This window comes from Galleria mellonella, unplaced genomic scaffold (genome assembly GCF_026898425.1).
Source record: "Galleria mellonella isolate WM207_F2 unplaced genomic scaffold, CSIRO_AGI_GalMel_v1 utg1267, whole genome shotgun sequence".
Taxonomy (NCBI): Eukaryota; Metazoa; Arthropoda; class Insecta; order Lepidoptera; family Pyralidae; genus Galleria; species Galleria mellonella.
The window spans coordinates 1662299-1683599 of NW_026441987.1; the positions used below are offsets into that span (position 1 = coordinate 1662299).

General features: G+C 34.1%; 1 protein-coding gene across 1 annotated transcript in view; it reads right to left on the reverse strand.

Moving 5' to 3' along the window:
• Positions 1-1306: 1306 nt before the first annotated feature.
• Positions 1307-21301, reverse strand: part of LOC113522268 (uncharacterized) — a 55675-nt gene continuing 35680 nt past the window's right edge. Inside the window, exons 6-9 of the mRNA XM_052900211.1 lie at positions 12548-12662; positions 11418-11539; positions 10365-10442; positions 1307-9550 (exon numbers count right to left, since the gene is read on the reverse strand). Coding sequence (XP_052756171.1) covers positions 10366-10442; positions 11418-11539; positions 12548-12662 — 314 coding nt within the window. The 3' untranslated portion in view covers positions 1307-9550; position 10365. The remainder of the gene's footprint in view (positions 9551-10364; positions 10443-11417; positions 11540-12547; positions 12663-21301) is intronic.

The window sequence follows — 21301 nt, forward strand, 5'->3', positions numbered from 1 at the left end:
AAATTATATATTGACTAGTCTGGCACGCGATTTGTCTGCGACCGCGACTTATCGAAGGTCGGCCATTGTTACGCGGCTACGGGCGTGACCGTTGCTTTGAACGGGTTGTTCATTAGCGCATGTACGCATTAGGGTGACGTCCTAATTATTACTGTAGATTCATTAAGAAGCGAAATTTGTACACTTGGTAAGATCTATGTACCTTAATGTTACGAGCAGTGACAGGTTTACCAGCAGGTTGCGTAGGCTTGAGCCTATAACGGCAGATTTTAATAGCGGCAAATTGGAGACCAAAAGTTACAATTTCATTGTTAAAAATTTGCAATGTATATATATATATATATATATATATATATATATATATATATATATATATATATATATATATATATATATATATATATATATATATATATATATATATATATATATATATAGGCCATATTCTTTTAGAAAAAATATTATTATGAGATTGATAAATAGAGTAAACCCTATCAGTTTAAAAGGAACTGTCAAAATCGGTTAGATATAAAAAATAGAATTGTATGAAGATATTGCTTCTCAACAGTTCCTATATATGTATATCATATATAGTAGTACTATACTATTTCTTAAGTTATTGATTATAAAGAAGTGTTATTAAAACGAAACTTAATAATCCATTTTGTATTGTGTTTAGAAAATTGTCTAATGAATAAAATGCAACTACGAAACGTCTAATATGATTGTCCTCTAGTAAAAATAATTATGCGAATAACTCCCCTCACAGAAAAGCATATATGTAGGGGGGAAAGGGTTTGTTAGTAATGGAGACTAAAAATCCCATTGCTAGCAATATTCCCAAACAGATCGACCTCCTCGTGGTTCCCCCTGGAAACTATCATGGTTAATTCCTGATGAATTCATCATGATGGGCTAACTGGCCTGTTTTCATTCTCATCGATCACCCTTCACTGGTGCTCCGCCAGCGTATCCTGTTAGCGAAGGCGGGGTATATATGTACGTTAAAGGTACGTAATATACCTATATTATGTCTACTACTTTATAAGGCGTGTCATAGCAGAAAATAAAGTGAACAGAAACAGCGTTTTAATTCCATTCGTATGATACATGTTCTATTTTAATGTACTGGCATATCCATATTAGTAGACATAAAGGCCTACATATAAATGATGGACAACACTCGACCTATATTTCTCTCTCTTTAAACTGGACTAGAGAAACAACCAACGGAGAATTTCTAAGGGGACAACATGCGTTTGCGCAGACTTTAAAAGGAAATAGATGGAAATAAAACAACAGAATGTATGTCTATCAGACAAATATTTTATTCTAATAATTTAGAATAAATTCTCGAAGTTTCCACATATATATATAAAAATAATATTTTCCAATATATTTTGTACAGATCAAGCCTCAATCGTGGTTGAGTGGACATTCTTCATACATTGGCAAATAGTTACCACACATTGGCTGGCTATCGCATATTATGCATTAATCTGTTTCCAAATAAAAGTACGAGGTAACTCTTCTTGGACGACAATTCTGATCACTTGGGTCCCTTCTGATAAGAGAAATTAAGTATATATTTTAAATTAAATCATAAATTTCGTTTCGAAGTCATTTTCTTACATTAGACACCTTAGTGATAAAAATTAAAAACTCCTACAAATCTATTTTAACAATTAGTGTTTTGTCACTTTCTATCGAATTGCAAATTTAGCACAAAAGAAAAGGAGCAATAACAAAAATAGGATTACATATGTTTGATGTTGTATACATTAAAATGTTTCATATCAAAGCCAACTGAAGAGTGGTAACGTCAAAATTATGAATATTCTTTATTGCACTAAAACACACAATAATAATAACAATTAGAAACAATGGGGGCCGATTTTGAAGCGCCATTCCTCTTATTCTATCTCTAAATATATAATTTCTGATTTTACAGCGAAATTTTTATTGTAACGACCGATATAATCTATTTTTTTATTAGGTGAAAATTATTATAATTTTAATTTTTGATAGTCATAAAATTTTCATTTAAAAATTTCGCGAAATTATAAAATTAAAATATTAGATAAAGACATAAATTTAAAGAAATGACACCTCAAAATCGACTTCAATGTAAGCAAAGTTGCACTTATCTCTAAAACAGATCTCTATTTGTTAATTAATTATTTATTTATGTAATTAATCGTATTGTATGCCCGATGTATGGGTAGGCTGTTTTCCTTTAAGACGTTAATAACATCTTACGAAAAATTGTAATATACAGCTCACAATAAATTTATTCTATTCTATTCTATTTATAATTAAATATTTCTGATGTACAGATAAGCAAGTCAATTAAAAAATATATAAGTTTGGACGTCACCACACTTCCTCACGCTTATTCCTATGAAACCCTTATTATGCAGGTAGTTAATTACAATTTTTACAACATAAACAACATTACAAATATAAACTTAGCCACAATTGTAACTTATGTTCACATTGGATAATACAAAAATAGTCAAAGTTGGATCTAGTAAAAATCCAGAATCTATGTGAAAAAATGTATTATCATAATTCTTACATCAAGATCTTACAATACGTTACACTTGTCCATAAGATTCTTTATAGACGAGCGATACTTCGGTAAAGGTAAAAGAATTTACAAGTCGTAAATGTTTCAGCAGCTATTTTTAACATCAATTACTTTTAACTCGAGTTTCTTTCGTCATTGGGAAAATAGACGTATTTAAGGGAAGGCCGGGTGGACCGTACTCGCCCCAGAATGCAAGCAAATCTTATAGCTATGCATTAATACATGTCTGAGAGTAACCGATCTTACAGAGTAATTGACGACCCATCTGATGGAAAGTGGTAACCGTCACCTATGGATATGAGCAGCTATAACAACAGTATACTGTTATCCCCCATACGTTGCCATTCCTGAGGACTAGGATGTTATGACACTATACCTAGTAATTTCATTGCCATATCCCACCCTTCAAACCGAAACACAGCCATGCAAACACAATTGCTTCATGGCAGAAACACGAATGTGACAGAAGTGCCCAAGCAGACGACTTTTATACAAAGTCCCCCTCTTGAAACACCGACAAAATAAAAATCTCAAATACGCCAATATTTGCAAAGTGTTTCGTCTATAAGAGCCTTATAACACATTAGTTATACAGCACGTAAAGGGGCCCGTACACGTGTGATAATGTTCGTTAACGATTTAGTATAAAATGATTCAAAAGTTATTTTCACATATCCACTTACTGTTTTTTTAAAACAGTTTAATTCCATGTATACTATTACTCGATTCCAAGTTATATCCATACCATTATGTTATTTTTCTAAGATTTTCTCATTAAAAATTATGAAATGGTCCAATTTTCAAGGATCTCAGTTTGAAAGAGTAATTGGTAAAGAAAATATGATATACATATTTTGAAAGTTAGCCAAAGCCTAAACTTGCTATTTTAGACAGTTGTTTCAAAATATTACAATTGATTGATTCAAACTTTTTGCGTCCAACAAATTATGCTGTACATTTACATGAAGTAAATCGGGTAGAGTTTCATTAATAAAACAGATAAATGTAAATAAAAATTAAAATAATCATATCAGAATATATAATAAGAGTAAACATTTGAATCTTTAATTGTGAGTTTTATTTATATAAATAATATCATTTCGTAATTTCATTATTTACATTCGATGAAACATGTACAATTTGTTAAAATTTTAATTTCGATCTGTTGCGATTTATATTTTTAAATAGGCACATATATTCCGAACATAAATCCGAACATTCATTATTTGCCTTATATATATTTAAAGATCAAATTATTCACTTTGTAATTCAATTTCTCAAAATATAACAATTTTATTTTTATTACCATTAAGATAATTGTTTGAACTTTTAGTAACCATTCATATTCAGGTATAAAAATTTACAAAATCATAAATAAAACACGCACATCTGATATGCAGAGCTCAGCATTTAATTATATCAAACGAGAAAACTTGATCTGATCGATCTTATAAGAATGATAAGTTATTATATTGATCTCATGTCTATAAAATTCCCGATAGATCGTGTATGAACACCTTTATTTGTATTGTCGATGGGCGAGTAAAAATAAAGAAAAAAAAAAAGAATAAAAAGAAAATTACCAACTTGTACTCTGACCGTTGCATAATTGGAATATGATTTAGTACGAATAACAAAAGACAGGACACTCGACTTGAGCAGAGTCGGAACATTTTTTTTTTATAGCTAACATTTAAAATTTCTCAATGCACCTTGCATTTGAAATATTACTTTAGTAAACACTCAAGCGTCCATATTATTCAGATCTTTGGTTTATTGAAACCTTCAATAGGTAATGTATCAGAAAAAAAAGAAAAAAATGTTTGTGACAATAAAGTTCTGACTTGTATTTTATAGACGGACATATTGGAGAAATCTGGTTATAGAGCTCGTAACCGACGTCAATGTTATTATATATTTATTACATTATTATTATACTTGACATGTACTTCGGAATACACTATAATCACCTTCATAAATACGTCAAACCTGTCATAAACCTATTTAAGCTATTGAACTGTTTTGTCTCTTTCTTTTGTACTAAAATCCCAATTTAAAAAAAAAGAGACCAAACAATGTAATAGTAGAAATAGTTTTGTAGACGGTTTTTGTTTTAATGAATAAGGGGGCAACACTTTCAATGTAATGAAGTGAGTAGCTGCCCCACTACATATTTATTAACCAGAAGAAATGGTGGGAGAGATATTGTACAATATATATATAATATATATATACCCAACCAGGCCGTCGTCCACGACTTTTCCCTGGAAACCATCAGCTTATTATCGTGACGAATTCTATAAGAATTAATCTCGTGGAATTCATCACAATAATGGGCTAACTGACCTGTTTTAATCCTCACCTGTTATCTCTCACTGGTACCCCGTCAACGTATACTGATAACGTGGGCGAAGTTTTCACCATTCCATAAAATACATCCCTGACATTTTTAAAACAAACAAATGCCATTTAAATGTAATAAACAACACTTTATGACCTCTATGATAGCTGTGCATATTTCATGTGGTTGAAGATCATTGTTTTCAATCTAGTTTTAAGAATATAATAATAGATTTTTAGGGTCATACAAAGCCTGTAGTGTAATTGTATAAAACTCTGGATACATCACGAGAGAAGACATTGTAATAAAAGCTCTTATTGCAACGTCATTAGATTGTGTTTCGATTACTTTGTATTTAATAAATGTATCATAAGCAGATTCGAAATTGTTTCAATTATACAATTAATCGAGTATAATTCTCATTTTTTAATAATAATTATAAATAATTTAAAATGTTTAATATAATCAAAAAAAATCATTTTTCAATTACAGCGATCGTAATTGCATGCGATAGTTACATTTTTTATTTCATTTTCAATATCTTAGAATTACACAATTAAACAACTATGAAAACTGCCACATATTTTTTGAGTTACATCAGCATAGTTTTATAAATTAACGAGTATCAGATAATGGTCCGGTTGTAAAATAAATACAGAGTGAAAACAAAAACATTGGCATCGTTTTAATGGATAATTAACTGAACATTTCTGCCAAAGAAACGTGGGTCAACTAACAACAAAAAAATAAAATAAAAATTGAGTCTGTTACACTAACTCGACGAGTTTAGTTGTATTTATGGGTGGGTTATGTTCCTTTAGGTAAAATATTCAGTTTTACCGAGAAAAAACTCCCTTAAAATACACTAATGATTCCCTTTTCACACACACAGTGTATAATAGCCTAGAAATGCGAATGAGTATTCGCAGATGAAATCTCAATCAAATTAATCAAAAATATAATGCAATTGAGTAGGCATGAGCGATACAAATCGTATATAGTTACGATAACTATGTATCGGTCCAATATTTAGATATTGAACGGAACGTAAACTATATATTGGATATCATCCATTCCTTGTTACATTCATATGTATGAAACTATGAATATATAAAGGATAACGCAATACAATGATATTGATATCATGTACCTAATAATCTCTGATACATAAGCGCTTTTATGTGATGTTAAAAATCATAGTATTGTCTAGTACTTTAATTGGGAGGGGGGGGGGTGCAGTAATGGGATCTACAACATAAGGTTGCCAGCAGTATACTTTATCGATTTCCACACGGTTGCTCTTAAAAACATTCGTGGTTAATTCTTGTGGAATTCGTCACGACTTGGGCTAACTAACCTGCTTCCATCCTCACCTATTATCCTCCCACTACAACCTCGCTAATGTATACAGATAGCGTAGTCATATTTCATTGTCAACCATTAAAAAAAGTACTTCAGTTTTAAGTTTCGATAACTTATATTAAAAATCAACTTTCAGTTACGATATTAACTCATTCCTACAATTGTGATGTACATTAAAAAAAATATCTATTGCTAATCCGTATTCATCTCAAGCTGACAGCTGTTAACTGTCATCAGATTCTATATTTAAATATAAATTAAATATATACCTTACATCAGGATACGTCAAATTTTGAACACAACTAGCAATAGTCTAACATCGATCCACCATATACTGTAACCCATATGTATTACTTTCCGATGCTTCGAAACAGTAGACATGTTCCACAAATGTGCAAAAATTAAAAACTTGTCTATGGCATATTAATATTGACAAAAATAATAAAAAAACTTCGTGCAAAGTAACAGTGGTAATTTTAAAAACAAATTTTATACCTTTTATCTATATACATATAAAATAAACTTAGACAATAATCAAAACTAATTTTACAATACCATAGACAATCACATTTCTATTTAGAAACGTATCTAATGTTTCAAAGACAATAAATCTATACACTTTCTAATCTATGTAGGTATCTCTATATCTAATTTCGACTAATAATTTTAACGCCAAGAGGTTTCAAGTCGCTCTGTACACCGAGACTAGAGACAAAGGCACACAAATAACTCACAACAAAACATAAATGTATTAAAATAAATGAAGTTTCAATTGTACATAGAAAATTAAGTGATTCTGCAGTTTTGTCTACAATAACTAGGATATTAAGCAATCATACTGTAATATAGTTATTATGTCATAATTCAGGATATAGTTCATGTGTGTATAAAATTTCATTAAAATTAATTTAGTAATTTTAGTGTGATAAAGTAACAAACAACCAAATATCTTTACAAACATGCTATGATTGGAGACTAATCAACAACTGATTAGTTATAGAGACATTTGGCGTTTATAAGATTTCTTTTTATACTTATTAAGGATTATATTTATTTATTGCTTGTCACAGAGTAATCAACGATCCGAGGTTCATATAATGTACTCATCATAGGAAACATAGAGTAATACGAGGGGAGGTCAAAAAGTTCGCGCGGAATGGAGGGGTTGGCGGAGGTTGGTTTACTCGTCCAGGTAGTCACTTGTTAAGCACCTCGTTAAGAGTATATATACCAAGTTTGAACCAAATCGTGTCATTGACTTTTGAGTTATCTACCTGCAAACAAGTGAATCGGGAAGAAGTCAGCGAGTATGGAGAAAAATGAACACCGCGCCTTTATTAAGTTCCTTACCAAGAAAGAAAAATCCGCTCAGACGATTTTTCAAGAGCTGTTAGCAGTTTACGCGGTCCCTGGTAAAACCACGGTTTACAAGTGGCATGATCTTTTCAAATAAAGAAGAATCTATTAAAAATGACCCCCGCTCCGAATGGCCAATTAAGGCCACCACACCGGAAATCGTCGCAAAAGTAGAAAAACTTGTATTAGAAGATACCCGGCTGAAGAAGAAGCAGCTTGCAGCAATGGTTAGAGTATCCGAAACAAATATTTTAAATATTCTTACATCATCATCTTGGCATGACTAAAGTCAGTGCAAGATGGGTTCCAAGAATGCTCACGTCACTTCAAAAAAGTGAGTGTGTCGAGTGTTCTCGCCAAATTTTGGAGTTCTGTGAAGAGAGTAGGGAAGAAGTTATGGCCCGGATTGTTACTGTAGATGAAACCTGAATTCACCACTATGAACCTGAGTCGAAGCAAGAGTCAATGCAGTGGTATAATAAAGGCACAACACTGAAGAAGTTTAAATTGTCACAATCGGCCGAAAAGATCATAGCGACTATCTTCTGGGATACAGAAGGTATTTTGCTGATCGATTGTAAAGATCGTGGTGTAACTACAACGGGACAGAACTACGCTTCTTTATTGGACAGATTGAAAGAAACTATCAAGGAAAAAAGAAGAGGAAAGCTGTCAAAAGGTGTGCTCCTTTTGCACGACAACGCTCTCGTCCACATGTGCCATGTTGCGACGGCTACCATCCACTGATGCAGGTTTGAAAAATTAGACCACCTACCTTATAGTCCAGACTTAGCCCCCAGTGACTATTATTTATTCCCAAAAATGAAAAAGGAGCTGCGTGGAAAAAAAATTAACGACGATGAAGAAATCAAGTCTGCATTTTGACAGCAAATTTAAACCTGTTTTTTCGATGGTATAAACAAATTATTTGAGAGGTACGAAAAATGTATTAAGGTTAAGGGAGAATATATTGAAAAGAAAAAATAGTTTCATGTTTAATTTCAACCGCCTTCCCCTTCATTCCGCGAACTTTTGACCTCCCCTCGTATATATGGATATATCTGTTTTACCTACTTCTGTCGGTAAGGAGTATGCGATATTGTATTCCGGATAGCAGGATCAGATTTGTTAGGCAAATTACCGAGTATTGTAATTCAGTATTTTAATATTTGTAATTATTCAATCATATCACAATGCTCTTCAACGCGTGTGTGATGCTCGCAGGTTACCGCAGCATATTACCATCTGGCAGGCCGTATGATTGTTTGCATTAATATAATAAAAAAAGTAAATCCTCTCATATTTATAAATACATTGCCTATAAAATTAATAAACTATAAAATAATAAAAAATACTAATATTTGGTATTAAAATACTATAACAATATATTTTATGAGCGATTTCATCTTAAAGATGAAATGAAAGAGATCTTGTCATATGCGAAGTTAGCTAAAGAATTAAACGATTAAAACCTTTCACAAACTACTGTTGTGTATGTCACTTTCTTATTATTCAATATATCATTTTATTTATAATAATAAAACATTGGGAGATTTATTTAAAATTATAAACTATGTGTGATGTATTTCAAAGAAAGGCATAAAAACTATTTCATCCAAGTCAAATCAGTCGTATGGGAAGCTCGTAAGTTAAATCACAAGAGAAAATTATACTAAAAGCGAAGAGAATTATGAACTAATTGAAAAACCTACTTTATGACACATTGGCATAAGGACCGAAACCCCTTGGGCGTGATACTACTAAGGTTTCTGTTACAAAAATATCTATGTGTACAACTAATGTAACTTTTACGTAGACAATATAATTTTGAGAGCATTTTACACTAACGTAATATTAGGATCGGTGCGGTTCTTTATAATACTACAGACTGGTGATTGAATCTGGAAATAATAACAAAATTTTAAATTAATATTAACTGTATCTGTAAATGGACCTATACATTTACATTACAGCTGTTAACTGTCCACTGCTGAACATAAGCCTTCCCTATAAGGGGAGATTTGCTAGTAGTTGCCAAACTTGGCAGGCGGTTACTTTACCATTAAGATCCTTTAGTCGCCTCTCACGACACCTACAGGAAAGGAAGGGGTAAATCGGGATAATATACCAATACTCGAAAATTGACCACCACTATTACTATCAGAAGTTTCACAACCTTCCATATTAGCCATCAATCTCCAACTGTCATTATGTTCACGCACGTTTTGTGACACGTGTTTTACCTCTAAATGAGGCATCTTCAGGCAAAGTATTATTCACAATAATAATAGTAGTCAATCTTCCAGAGGGAGACTTTGTACAAAAGTCGTTTGTTAGGTACCTCTGTCCTACTCGTGTTTCAACCGTGAAGCAGTTGTGTTTGCATGGCTGTGTTTCGGTTTGAAGGGTGGGATATGGCGTGAATTTACAGGGTACAGAGGAATAACATCTGAGTCCTCAGAAATGGCAACGCATGGGGAGTATCATGGGCGAAACAGTATATTCTGTTATGTCCATGGTACTGCTCATGTTGTAGACATGAGGCGACGGTTACCACTTTCCATCAGGTGGGCCGTCAGCTTGCTTGCCATTCTAAGTTGTATAAAAAAAAATCTTCGAGTGTTGGCAGTCGCACACATACTAATGGTAGCGGAATTAAACAAAACAATTCTAATTGAATAACCAATCTCTATTTTATCTCAGGTGTGCGGTTACCTCACGCGTCGAGCGACTGGTTGGCGAGCGAGCCCTCCCATGCCGCTTCCTTGTGAAGGGCTTCTTGCCGTTTCCTCTCTGAAAATATGAAGGTAAGTCATTAATACAGCCTATTTTATGATTATTTCTAAAAAAAAAAAAAGAAAGAAAACATCAATTGCCAACAACAAATAAAGTTACATAAATTATCAATTTAAAAAAAAAATAAAAAAAAACTACTATATTTCATTACAAAAGTTCTACTATATTTTATTACAAAAGGGCGACTGTATAAAAGTCGTTTGCTTGGGAGTCTGTTCCTTTCGTGTTTCTACCATGAAATAATTGTATTTGCATGGCTATTTCGGTTTGAAGGGTGAAATATGGGTACAGAGGCGTAACATCTAAGTCGTCAAGAATGGCAACGCATGAAAGGTATCTTGATTGACACAGTACTTTGTTATATATGGAACTGTTCTCGTCAATAGGCGACGTTTACCACTTGCTGTCAGCTTGTTTGCTTGGCAACCACTGTCCCATTCGTGTTTCTACCGTGAAGCAGTTGTTTGCATGGCTGTGTTTCGGTTTGAAGGGTGGGATATGGCAGTGAATTTACAGGGTACCGAGAAATAAAACCCGAGTCTTCAGAAATGGCAACGCATAGGGGGTATCATGGGCGATTTTGTCCATGGTGCTGCTCATGTCTATAGGCGACGTTTACCACTTTCCATCAGATGGGCCGTCAGCTTGTTTGCCATTCTAAGTAGCATAAATAAAATACATCAAATCCTATTAATATAATAATTATTACAATTGAGAAATTTTGTAATGAAGAGTGAATAGATGGATGTTCATGGACAGGGTACACCTGTAAATTCACTGCCATATCCCACCCTTCAATCTGAAACACAGCCATGCAAACACAACTGCTTCACGGTAGAAACACGAATGGGACAGAGGTGGTCCAAGCAAACGACTTTTGTACAAAGTCTCCCTCTGGTAAATAGTATGGGCGTTCCGTGACGGATGATCGGCGACCGAAGATCGGGCTGAAGTGTGACTAGTGTAAGTTACCTCGTGCCCTCGTGATGAGGCGGCGCTCCTCGTCGCGCTCCTGGCGCGCGGTGCTGAGCCGCATGCCGAGCGCGCCCGTCACCAGCCGCCGCGCCAGCGCCGTGCACGTCTCCGGCCGCTGTCTGTCGAACGTGTTACCAACAATCTTATCAGGGGGGAAAGGGATTGTTAGCAATGGAGTTTGATAGCCCCATTACTAGCAATATGCCCTATTATGCCATATTAGGTCGACCTCCACGCGATTCCCCCTGGAAATCATCGTGAACAATTCTTGTTAAATTCGTCACGATGGGCTACTGACCTGCTTCGGGGGAAAGCGATTATTAGTAATGGAGATTGAGAATCCCATTGCTAGCACTATACCCAACCAGATCGACCTCCACGCGATTCCCCCTGGAAATCATCGTGAACAATTCTTGTTAAATTCGTCACGATGGGCTACTGACCTGCTTCGGGGGAAAGCGATTATTAGTAATGGAGATTGAGAATCCCATTGCTAGCACTATACCCAACCAGATCGACCTCCTCGCGGTTCCCCCTGGAAACTATCATAATTAATTCCTGATGAATTCATCATGATGGGCTAACTGGCCTGTTTTCATCCTCATCGATCACCCATCACTAGTGCCCCGTCAGCGTATCCCGTTAGCGCAGGCGGGGTTACTATTCCATTTTTTTCCATTAAAAAAAAAACTGACCTGCTTCATCCTCATTTATCATCCATCGTTAGTACCTCGTTAGTGTATACCGATGGCGCGGGCGGGGTAACCATTCCATTATCATCCATTAAAAAAAAACAATCTTATCAACAAATGACACTATAGTCAATGTGATTTATCTCCATTTTAACGAAACGAGATAGAATTTAAAAAAGAAAAATAATAAAAAAATAAATAACAAAGAAATAGGTTAATTATATTTATTAGGAGCACTCATATGTAATACCTCAGTGAAGAGGTATCATGGGTGACAGTATACTCGGTTCCATAAGTGTCAAAGTCCGGTAAGTTCCATAGGTGTCAAAGTGTAATTCTGTGATGTTCACAGTGCCCGTATCTACACAGGCGAAGGTTGCCACTCTCAGTTACCTTGTACGCTATTCTACGTTCAAATATAAAAAAAAAACTAACCTGTAAGGCTGTAGGTACTCTGCACACTTCTTCGCTTTATTCCTAGACTCGAGGGTGGCGGCGTGGAGCGGCCGACACCTCACCATCTGTCTCTGGGAGGACAACACCTCTGCAGCTGGAAAAGTAATTTGATGATATTTAAACTGTGAATATTTAACTGAACTATGTATTATTTTGCGGAAATCCATATCACTGGTTATTTAATCAGAATTATTTTGTTTTTTTTTTTTTTATACAACTTAGAATGGCAAACAAGCTAACGGCCCACCTGATGGAAAGTGGTAACCGTCGCCTATAGACATGAGCAGTACCATGGACATAACAGAGTATACTGTTTCGCCCATGATACATGATAATTTTTGTTTAATTTCTTTACCATAAGTGTGAAATTAACACGCAAAAACAACATTATTACTACTAGAATTTCCACAATATTCCATATTAGCCATCAATCTCCGACTGCCATTTCGTCGACGCATGTTTTGCGACATGTGTTTTACGTCTGAACGAGGCAACTTTAGGCAAATTATTACATTGCTGCTCGAAGCCTAGTGTTAACCGTTCAGCACTCTTAACTGCGACCAATTTATATTGTGGTTACAATTTCTCTCTGTATCATGCGACCCATGGATATAGAATCATTTATAAGAGATATACCCACATAGTTTTATGATATTTAGGTCGATTCTAAGACACTATTCCCTTAACTTAGTTTTAAAATTAAAATATTAATTTGGCAATCTAGCGAAACTGTGGTTTCGATCCAATGAGAACAATATGTGAAGTATCCGTAGATATATAATTTATTTACAAAAAAATCATTAGTAACTTCAAATATTTGAGAATGGAATTGTTTATTTTACATTTTCTGCTATAAATCTAAAAATAAACTTTATAAAAATTAATAAAAATTTATTTTAAAATATACAACGAATTTATAATTTACCCTACCTACTTTTATATAATATCTAAATTTGGACCAGTAAGTATCTGAGATCATTTTAAAATTTCGAGTACTCAATTTAGATTCGCTTCAAAAAAAAAATTCAATTATTGTTTATATGTAGATCACATGGACGTTAACATTTTGACGTTTATTTTATTGTATGTGAACCTAATTCGATTGCGTCAAGTCTTTGCCGCGTCAAAACAGCACGCTGCAGTGCAGTGGTAATGAGCCGCGACCTACAGAGCCTACTTTCGGCACAACCTCGCAAGGTGGTTCATCGACCTCGGTGACGCAACGCTGCGCCGAGCAAGTAGCACGACGATGCGGTGGCCGTACTAGGCATGTCGGTAACTTCCATTAGGAATATTCTAGCGGTTTACTCGTATATTGTTTGTAATGTATAATAATATATATTGAATTTTTTTATGAGATCAAAATTGATGATATCTTAGTCCTCAGAAATGGTAATATATGAGGAGAATCATAGGCGTCACAGTATATTCGGTGGTAGTCATGGTACTGTGAGGACGGGAGGAGTTTAAGGTATTAGTCATGCGGATTGTCAGTTTCATTGTTATCCCAATTGTGCTGTATTCCAGGTGTGTTCGTCACGATGGACTAATTGACCTGCCTTTTCTTTCGCACGTATCATCCTTCACTGGTACCCCGCCAGCGTATGCCATTAGCGTAGGCGATGTTACCATTCCATTATCATCCATTAACAAAAACCATGGTACTGTTAATGTTTATGCGCAATTAACTGAATGGTAAACGAACATTTCTGAACTGTGTTGGATTTGGGTGTTTTGGGGTTTGCTCCCAGATGTTTGATGTTTTGTCATAACACAGGGTATCCTGTATTGCCAACCAGGGGATTGATATAGTTATGTAGCACTTTACTTAATACATATGGTAAATAATACGGTGAAGAGGTCAGAACTTTAGGTCACTTCCAACAACGGTAATACCAAACCGATACGACATCGTAACCTTCAATAAAACTACTACTACATGTAATTTTATTATATATAGTTCAATACAAAAAAGAGTATGTTCCTTTTTTAAAAGGGCAGAAGCACACCTACAATTCCTCTGGTGTCGCGGGCACTTATGGGCGGCGGCAGTCACTTTATCATCCGGTAAGCCGCATGCACGTTTCCCCGTGTTATAAAAAAAATACGAATATTGTCTGATGCAATTTTTTTATATACACATTTGTTCCAAATAAATAAGTAAATAACTAATTACATCACCATAATTTTTTTTTGATGGGTGAAAATGGTATGGTAACCCCGCCTGCACTAACGTGATACGCTGGCGGAGCACCAGTGAAGGATGATAGATGCGAATGAAAACAGGCCAGTTAGCCCATCATGATGAACTTATCAGGAATTAACCATGATAGTTTCCAGGGGGAACCGCGAGGACGTCGACCTGGTTGGGTATATTGCTAGCAATGGGATTCTCAGTCTCCATTACTAACAATCCCTTTCTCCCCCTAACTCATCATCATCATTGTATCAGCTGTTTACTGTTCACTACTGAACGTAGACCTCTCCCATAAAAGGGGTTTTGCCAGTAGTTGCCGCGCTTGGCAGGCAGATTGGCAAGCGCAGTTAGCTTTTGGTGATGTTTTAAGAGGAACTCTACTGTCCACCCCTTGACCATAAAGCTCCCCTAGTCGCCTCTTACGATACCCATGGGGTAAGAAGGGGTGGTCCATTCTATACTGGGACTACATATAAATAACTAGCGGCCCGGTACGAGCTTCGCTACTTATAAAGTAAAATAATAAAAAATAATAATCCTAACATCTATATCGCTGACAATTTGCTTTAATCGAAGCACGTCCAAAATGAAATAACCACATGAATGACATAACGACATGCTTGTACTGTCGACGCTGAAAAAAGTTTCAATTTGGCAGCACAATCCCCATCTTAAAAAAAGTTTGAATTTGACACAAAAATCCCCATTAACAAAATGATCCGCCATTTATTGAATTCATTTGTTACAAAAAAATGTGATAAATGAAGAACCGCTCGACCGATTTTGTGCAAACTTCACATAAATCATCTACTAAATAGTCCGTACAAAGCCTACCAATTTAGTTTGGATAGGTGAGCCCGTTCTGTAGTTATAAAATTACAACGAAAAGTGGCAAGAATTTTTATATATATAGATTTTTTTTTTACAACACAGGGGGCAAACGAGCATGCGGCTCACCTGATGGTAAGTGACTACCGCCGCCCATGGTCACCCACAACACCTACGGCATTGCAGGTGTGCTGCCGGAAAAAGGAATATCAATTTTTTGAAGGTTATGTTGTCGTATCGGTTCGGAAATACTGCTGCTGGAAGTTTATATCCAAATAGATTACTATACCAGTAATTAATACTATAGCACCTATTCTATCTAATATATAAAATTCTCGTGTTACGGTGTTTGTTACTAAACTCCTCCGAAACGGCTTTACCGATATTTATGAAATTTTGTGTGCATATCGGGTAAGTCTAAGAATCGGCCAACATCTATTTTTCATACCCCTCAATGATAAAGGTGACCTACCCCTAAAAATTTTTTTATTATTTTTTTGACAATTTTTTTTATTATGATTTAGCATTGAAAAATACATACAAATTCAAATTTTCACGCTTTTTCGATCAACCCCTGTTTTTTAATCGCGATTTTTATATAGCAATAGGCTTGCAAGATGGTATTCGAATATAATAATTGTAGTAGGATAAATTTTCATGTATAATTCTCGAAATAACGTATATGGTAAAACAACGTTTGCCGAGTCAGCTAGTAATATATAACATGTGAATAAAAATAAACAAATATAAGCGTAATTTGTACGTTATTTAATTTCAACAGCCTCATAGTTATTCGCCAAACATTAAAAATAAATTAGAAAATGAAACTTTAGCGTACTTTAATTAGTTGTATTTTTTAATAAACATACATTTTAAAATAGAATCAGAGAATTAAACTTTAAGAGCTCTCGCTCGTAAAGTTTAATTAATAATAAATTTCCATCAAGCGACACTATTTTTTAGTACAATAGTAAAATACAAGGAAATAATAAAGGAAAAGCTAGTTCAATTAAAACTGAGAAAAAATACCATAACTGCATTATTTGCTGTTACTTTCATGATCAATAGAGAAGCTACACCAAAGAGACTCTCTCGTAGGAAAAGAGGAAGAAACTTGGTTTATAATTTTTCATCAGCGCCGTCACAAATTTGGTCAGGGGCACCAGGCACGCCGAAGCTTGGCTTTGGTCATTGTATTATTTAAATTTTAAAACCTTATACAAACACTGAATATTCATGCAAATGTATAAAATTCTAATCACGTCTCTCCAACTAAATAGAGACCATTCACTGAGCACAATACAGTTTTTATGTTTAAAGATGACAGTGGCCATGAGCTTGATAATGAAATTATTTACTTTAATGGGGTAATTAAAGAATAATAATAATTTATTTAAATAACTGTGGGTTGAATAATTCTCTCAATGCATTCACTACTCGACTCACAAGGCTGTTTTAGTAACCGGTAACTAATTAAATAAGTAATCTGTATAAATATAATGCAATTATTTTCAAATCTTGTTAAACTAATAATTGAAAGACTATCCAAATGATATTTGTAATAAATCGAAATATTCCATCATACAATTTTTAATTTGAACTACAGGACATCAGCACTGTTTTTTCAGTGTTGCATACAAGAAACCATGTAGGACCATGTTTCGGTTCCATAGGTAATCGCTGGCATTAATAATATTTAATAATTTAAAATATTTATCTAGCTGAAGTATCGAATACAAGTATATGAAAACCGCTTCGAGCTTAATACAACTTCTGTATTCATGAAACATGACGATTGTCATAACATAACCGTATTACTTACCGATTAAATTAACCCTTTGCACTCGTAATTATGCTTTAGAATGTTTAGCAAATAACTCGGAATATTTTTCATGTTCGATCAAGATGAATTTGTTTGTATGGAAATGTATTCCAATGTAACTAGAAGATTCACCAACCTTAAATCAGAAATTTCAAAATATACCTCTGTATACACACCTTGACCTAGGATGGGAATGTGGCCAATAATGATAAAACGACTAATGTCCCCCGTACGATATACGAGTGCAAAGGGTTAATAAACAAAAATAATCCAACACAAATAGCCATGTCTTCAAATGATCCTGTGGTAAGGATGTGTCGTCATTATAACGACTTACTGCTCGACCACAAATCCATCGACATATTCAATACAAAATATTTGATATTTAGGAAGAACTTGTTTTATATTATGTGTTTGCTTTTAATGAATTACTCAAGCTGTGCACATAATGTAATTGGATTATAACCTAGCCGAATCACAAATGTAATTATTACTTAAGTTTTTTATGGTTGTAATCTGTTTTTGTGTCAATAAAAATAAAAAAAAATGAAAAAAAAATTATTAGAAATCATTTACAATACAATTTTCATACTTAAATATGACAATAATCATGTCCTTTCCAAAGAAATGGTTGACTTTCAAGAGACAATCGAATAAATCGGTTCAAAAATATTAATGCAATTATGCGCAAGTGATAGTTTCTTAAAATTAATATTTTTATATTTGTAAGAATCAAATCAGGCATCTAATCGATACGAAGGCTGTATTTTTATAGTAAAAAATGTTTAATTATGAAGAAACAAATCTATCTGACACGTGGTATCACAAATTAAAGTAAATAGTAGAAAAATTAATTTAGTTAAAAAAATTTTAAATTAATTTTTCCATATTTAGGAACAATTAAATTATTCATCTTTTTTTTTTTGTTTAACCCTTTGAGTGCCGACGAGCGCCATCGCGCTCGTGCGCATTGCAACTAAAAGTGCCACGAGCGTCAGCGCTCGTGAAATCAGTCGCTGTTTAGCTTGCTGAAAAAAAACATATTTAAATTGGATAATTTTTGGAGGAGATACAGTTTTTTTAGAGACAAGGGTAAATGACATCAATACGACAAAGATTTCTTTCGCATTTTTAAGTAGAAATGAGTAAAAATTAATGGCACTAAAAGGATTAATCTTTATAATCTGTAGCATTCCTCGAAGGTACTAATAAAAATTTTCTATAATTCAATTTCTCAAATGTAAAAAAAAACGAAATTGAAAATCAGTCTTAATAGTCCAGTAGAGAACGGTTGTGAGCTGACAATGATGAGTTATAAACCTCTGAAGTAAGCCGGTCCCTATGCAGCTTTCGTTCGCGAGTATGACGGACGAGCACGTCATTAGACGCGATAAGTCGTGACTGAGTTTACATACGTGTCACTCAACATTCAGCTTGAGCGGAGAAGACTCTTTCAGCGCAGTTATGAAGTTTTTATAATTATGTTTTTTTTTTTATAATTTACTATGTATGATGATCAGTTATGGTGAACAATGATTATTTTTCTTATATTTATAACTTTTTTCCATATTCAACTACATATATTCTGTTACAATTCAAGAATTCCATTAAATACACTTTCGTTTCAAGAAAGCGGCGTGCATTTTTTGAGAAAAGTGCTTTCCAAAAACTGAACTGATTACAAATCCTTAAAACAATCACGGACGACCTAGCACGCGCAATGAAGCCATATTCACGTATTAAGCTTGACACTTGCGACACACACGAGGGGTTACCAAATCGCGGTACACTGTATACATTTGTGCGTTGCAAGAGTGCAAATAAAAAGTCCAAGTTCAATGTGAGCAATGTATCGCGAACTGAATAAACAATGCTCGTACAAAAAAAAGTGGAGCGCGCTAACGAAACTGAAAGTGAAGATATGATATAATCTACAAGCGGTAGCGATTTTTATACATGTGAATATCAGTTGACTTATAATATGGCCAGTTCATTCGTAATACTCTAAGAATCGTGATAAATTCTAAATAAATACAAATTAATTTCTGTTCTACTGACACTGCTATATTAGTATAATTTGCTCCGAAAACAAATAAATAACGACTTCAATCAAGACTAAACACAAATTGATGATATTTCGTAAATAATTTACATAAAAATGTCTTATTTTAGAATAAGCTATCTTATATCTTAGTTTATCGATCCGCAAGAAAAACAGCTGTTTCAATCGTCACAAAATTAACATGGAATCAACACCAAACTCTATTGATGAACAAAACAAAATTTAGAGCTGCGTATGTAGTGCAATTACACCACTAATTTAAAGGTTTGAAAATAAAATTAAGCAATATTTTCAACAAACCTAAAAACAAAGAGTTTCTTAATTCGGTTCTTTTTTTATGTTCGTTACCTCATAACTCCGTCATTTATAAACCGATTTAGAAAATTCTATTTCTATCTGACTGAAGAACATAATTGCAGATTGATTCCATAGAAATTTTATCAGACTTCGTTTAATATTTTAGTTTTTAAATCAAAGTAACTGGTTTCGCCACAACTGAAGTCGGTATTTTTTTTTAGAAATTTTAAATTACAAAATTATGTGAATTTTTTTTAGTTGTTATTCTAACGCTAACGCTTATGTCTTGTACGGTTAGTAGGTCGTGAATCACGATGTGATCAAGCGCTCTTGATCTGTACCCGAAGTCTTTATATAACGTTACGACAGCTTGATAAATAGTGGATGCAGTTGCAGAATCTATGATGCCACTGCGGTCCGTACAATAAGTTGATTGCAAAATTATTGTTATTTTACTCGTATTTCATTGCAACTGCAATCGTCGTGTTTGTATACATTTATTGCACCAATACATTGTTCGTGAAACACGAAAATTTGTTGCAATAGATATATTACAAAGCAATAGCTTTATACTAAGAAATGTCTATTTTTTTTTGATGGGTGAAAATGGTATGGTAATCCCGCCTGCGCTAACGGGATACGCTGGCGGAGTACCAGTGAAGGGTGATAGATGAGAATGAAAACAGGTCAGTTAGCCCATCATGATGAATTCATCAGCAATTAACCATGATAGTTTCCACGGGAAACCGCGAGGAAGTCGACCTGGTTGAGTATATTGCTAGCAATGGGATTCTCAGTCTCCATTACTAACAATCCCTTTCCCCCCAAGAAATGTCTATTAAACAACCATAAATATTCCTTTCCCGTGGATGTCGTAAGAGGCGAATATAGGAGGGTGAGAGATGGGCACTAGTATCTCTCTTTAAACGTCTCTAAAGCCTAACTGCACCAACCACCTACCAAGCATGGCAACTATTGGCAAACCCCCAAGGTGAGGTTTATGTTCAGAAGTAAACACTTAAAGTCTGATATGATATACTATAAATAGGAAATATCTATTAAACTTCCAAAAGGATTTAATCGATTCTACAATTTTTTTCCTTTATATCTTGTTACTGAAGGAGGTGGAAGCGCTTTAAGGAGATGTTTGAACAGAATTTAAACACTGATTATGAACAATTGAATGTTACAAGATACTTAATGTATTACCTATACTGGTACAACTTGTCACGATTAAAAACGTTTTTTATGGATCAAAATTCCGTTTAACGTTGTAACGTGTCTCTGAAATACCTCATCCACGATAAATGTTTATTCTTTTTAAAACAAGAATGACCCATTTTAAAATAAAAAAAGAGTTGCATTTTGAAATAAGAATTGTCAGAAAGTACAAACACATTGAGAATGTCATTCTTTTTGGACGTCGCTTAATAAATAGGAAGAGTACTCGTGGTTGTCGATTTGAAATCGCAAATATTAACGATGTGGTAATGCAATTGTTCTGCAGTTATTGCTGTGCACTACAGT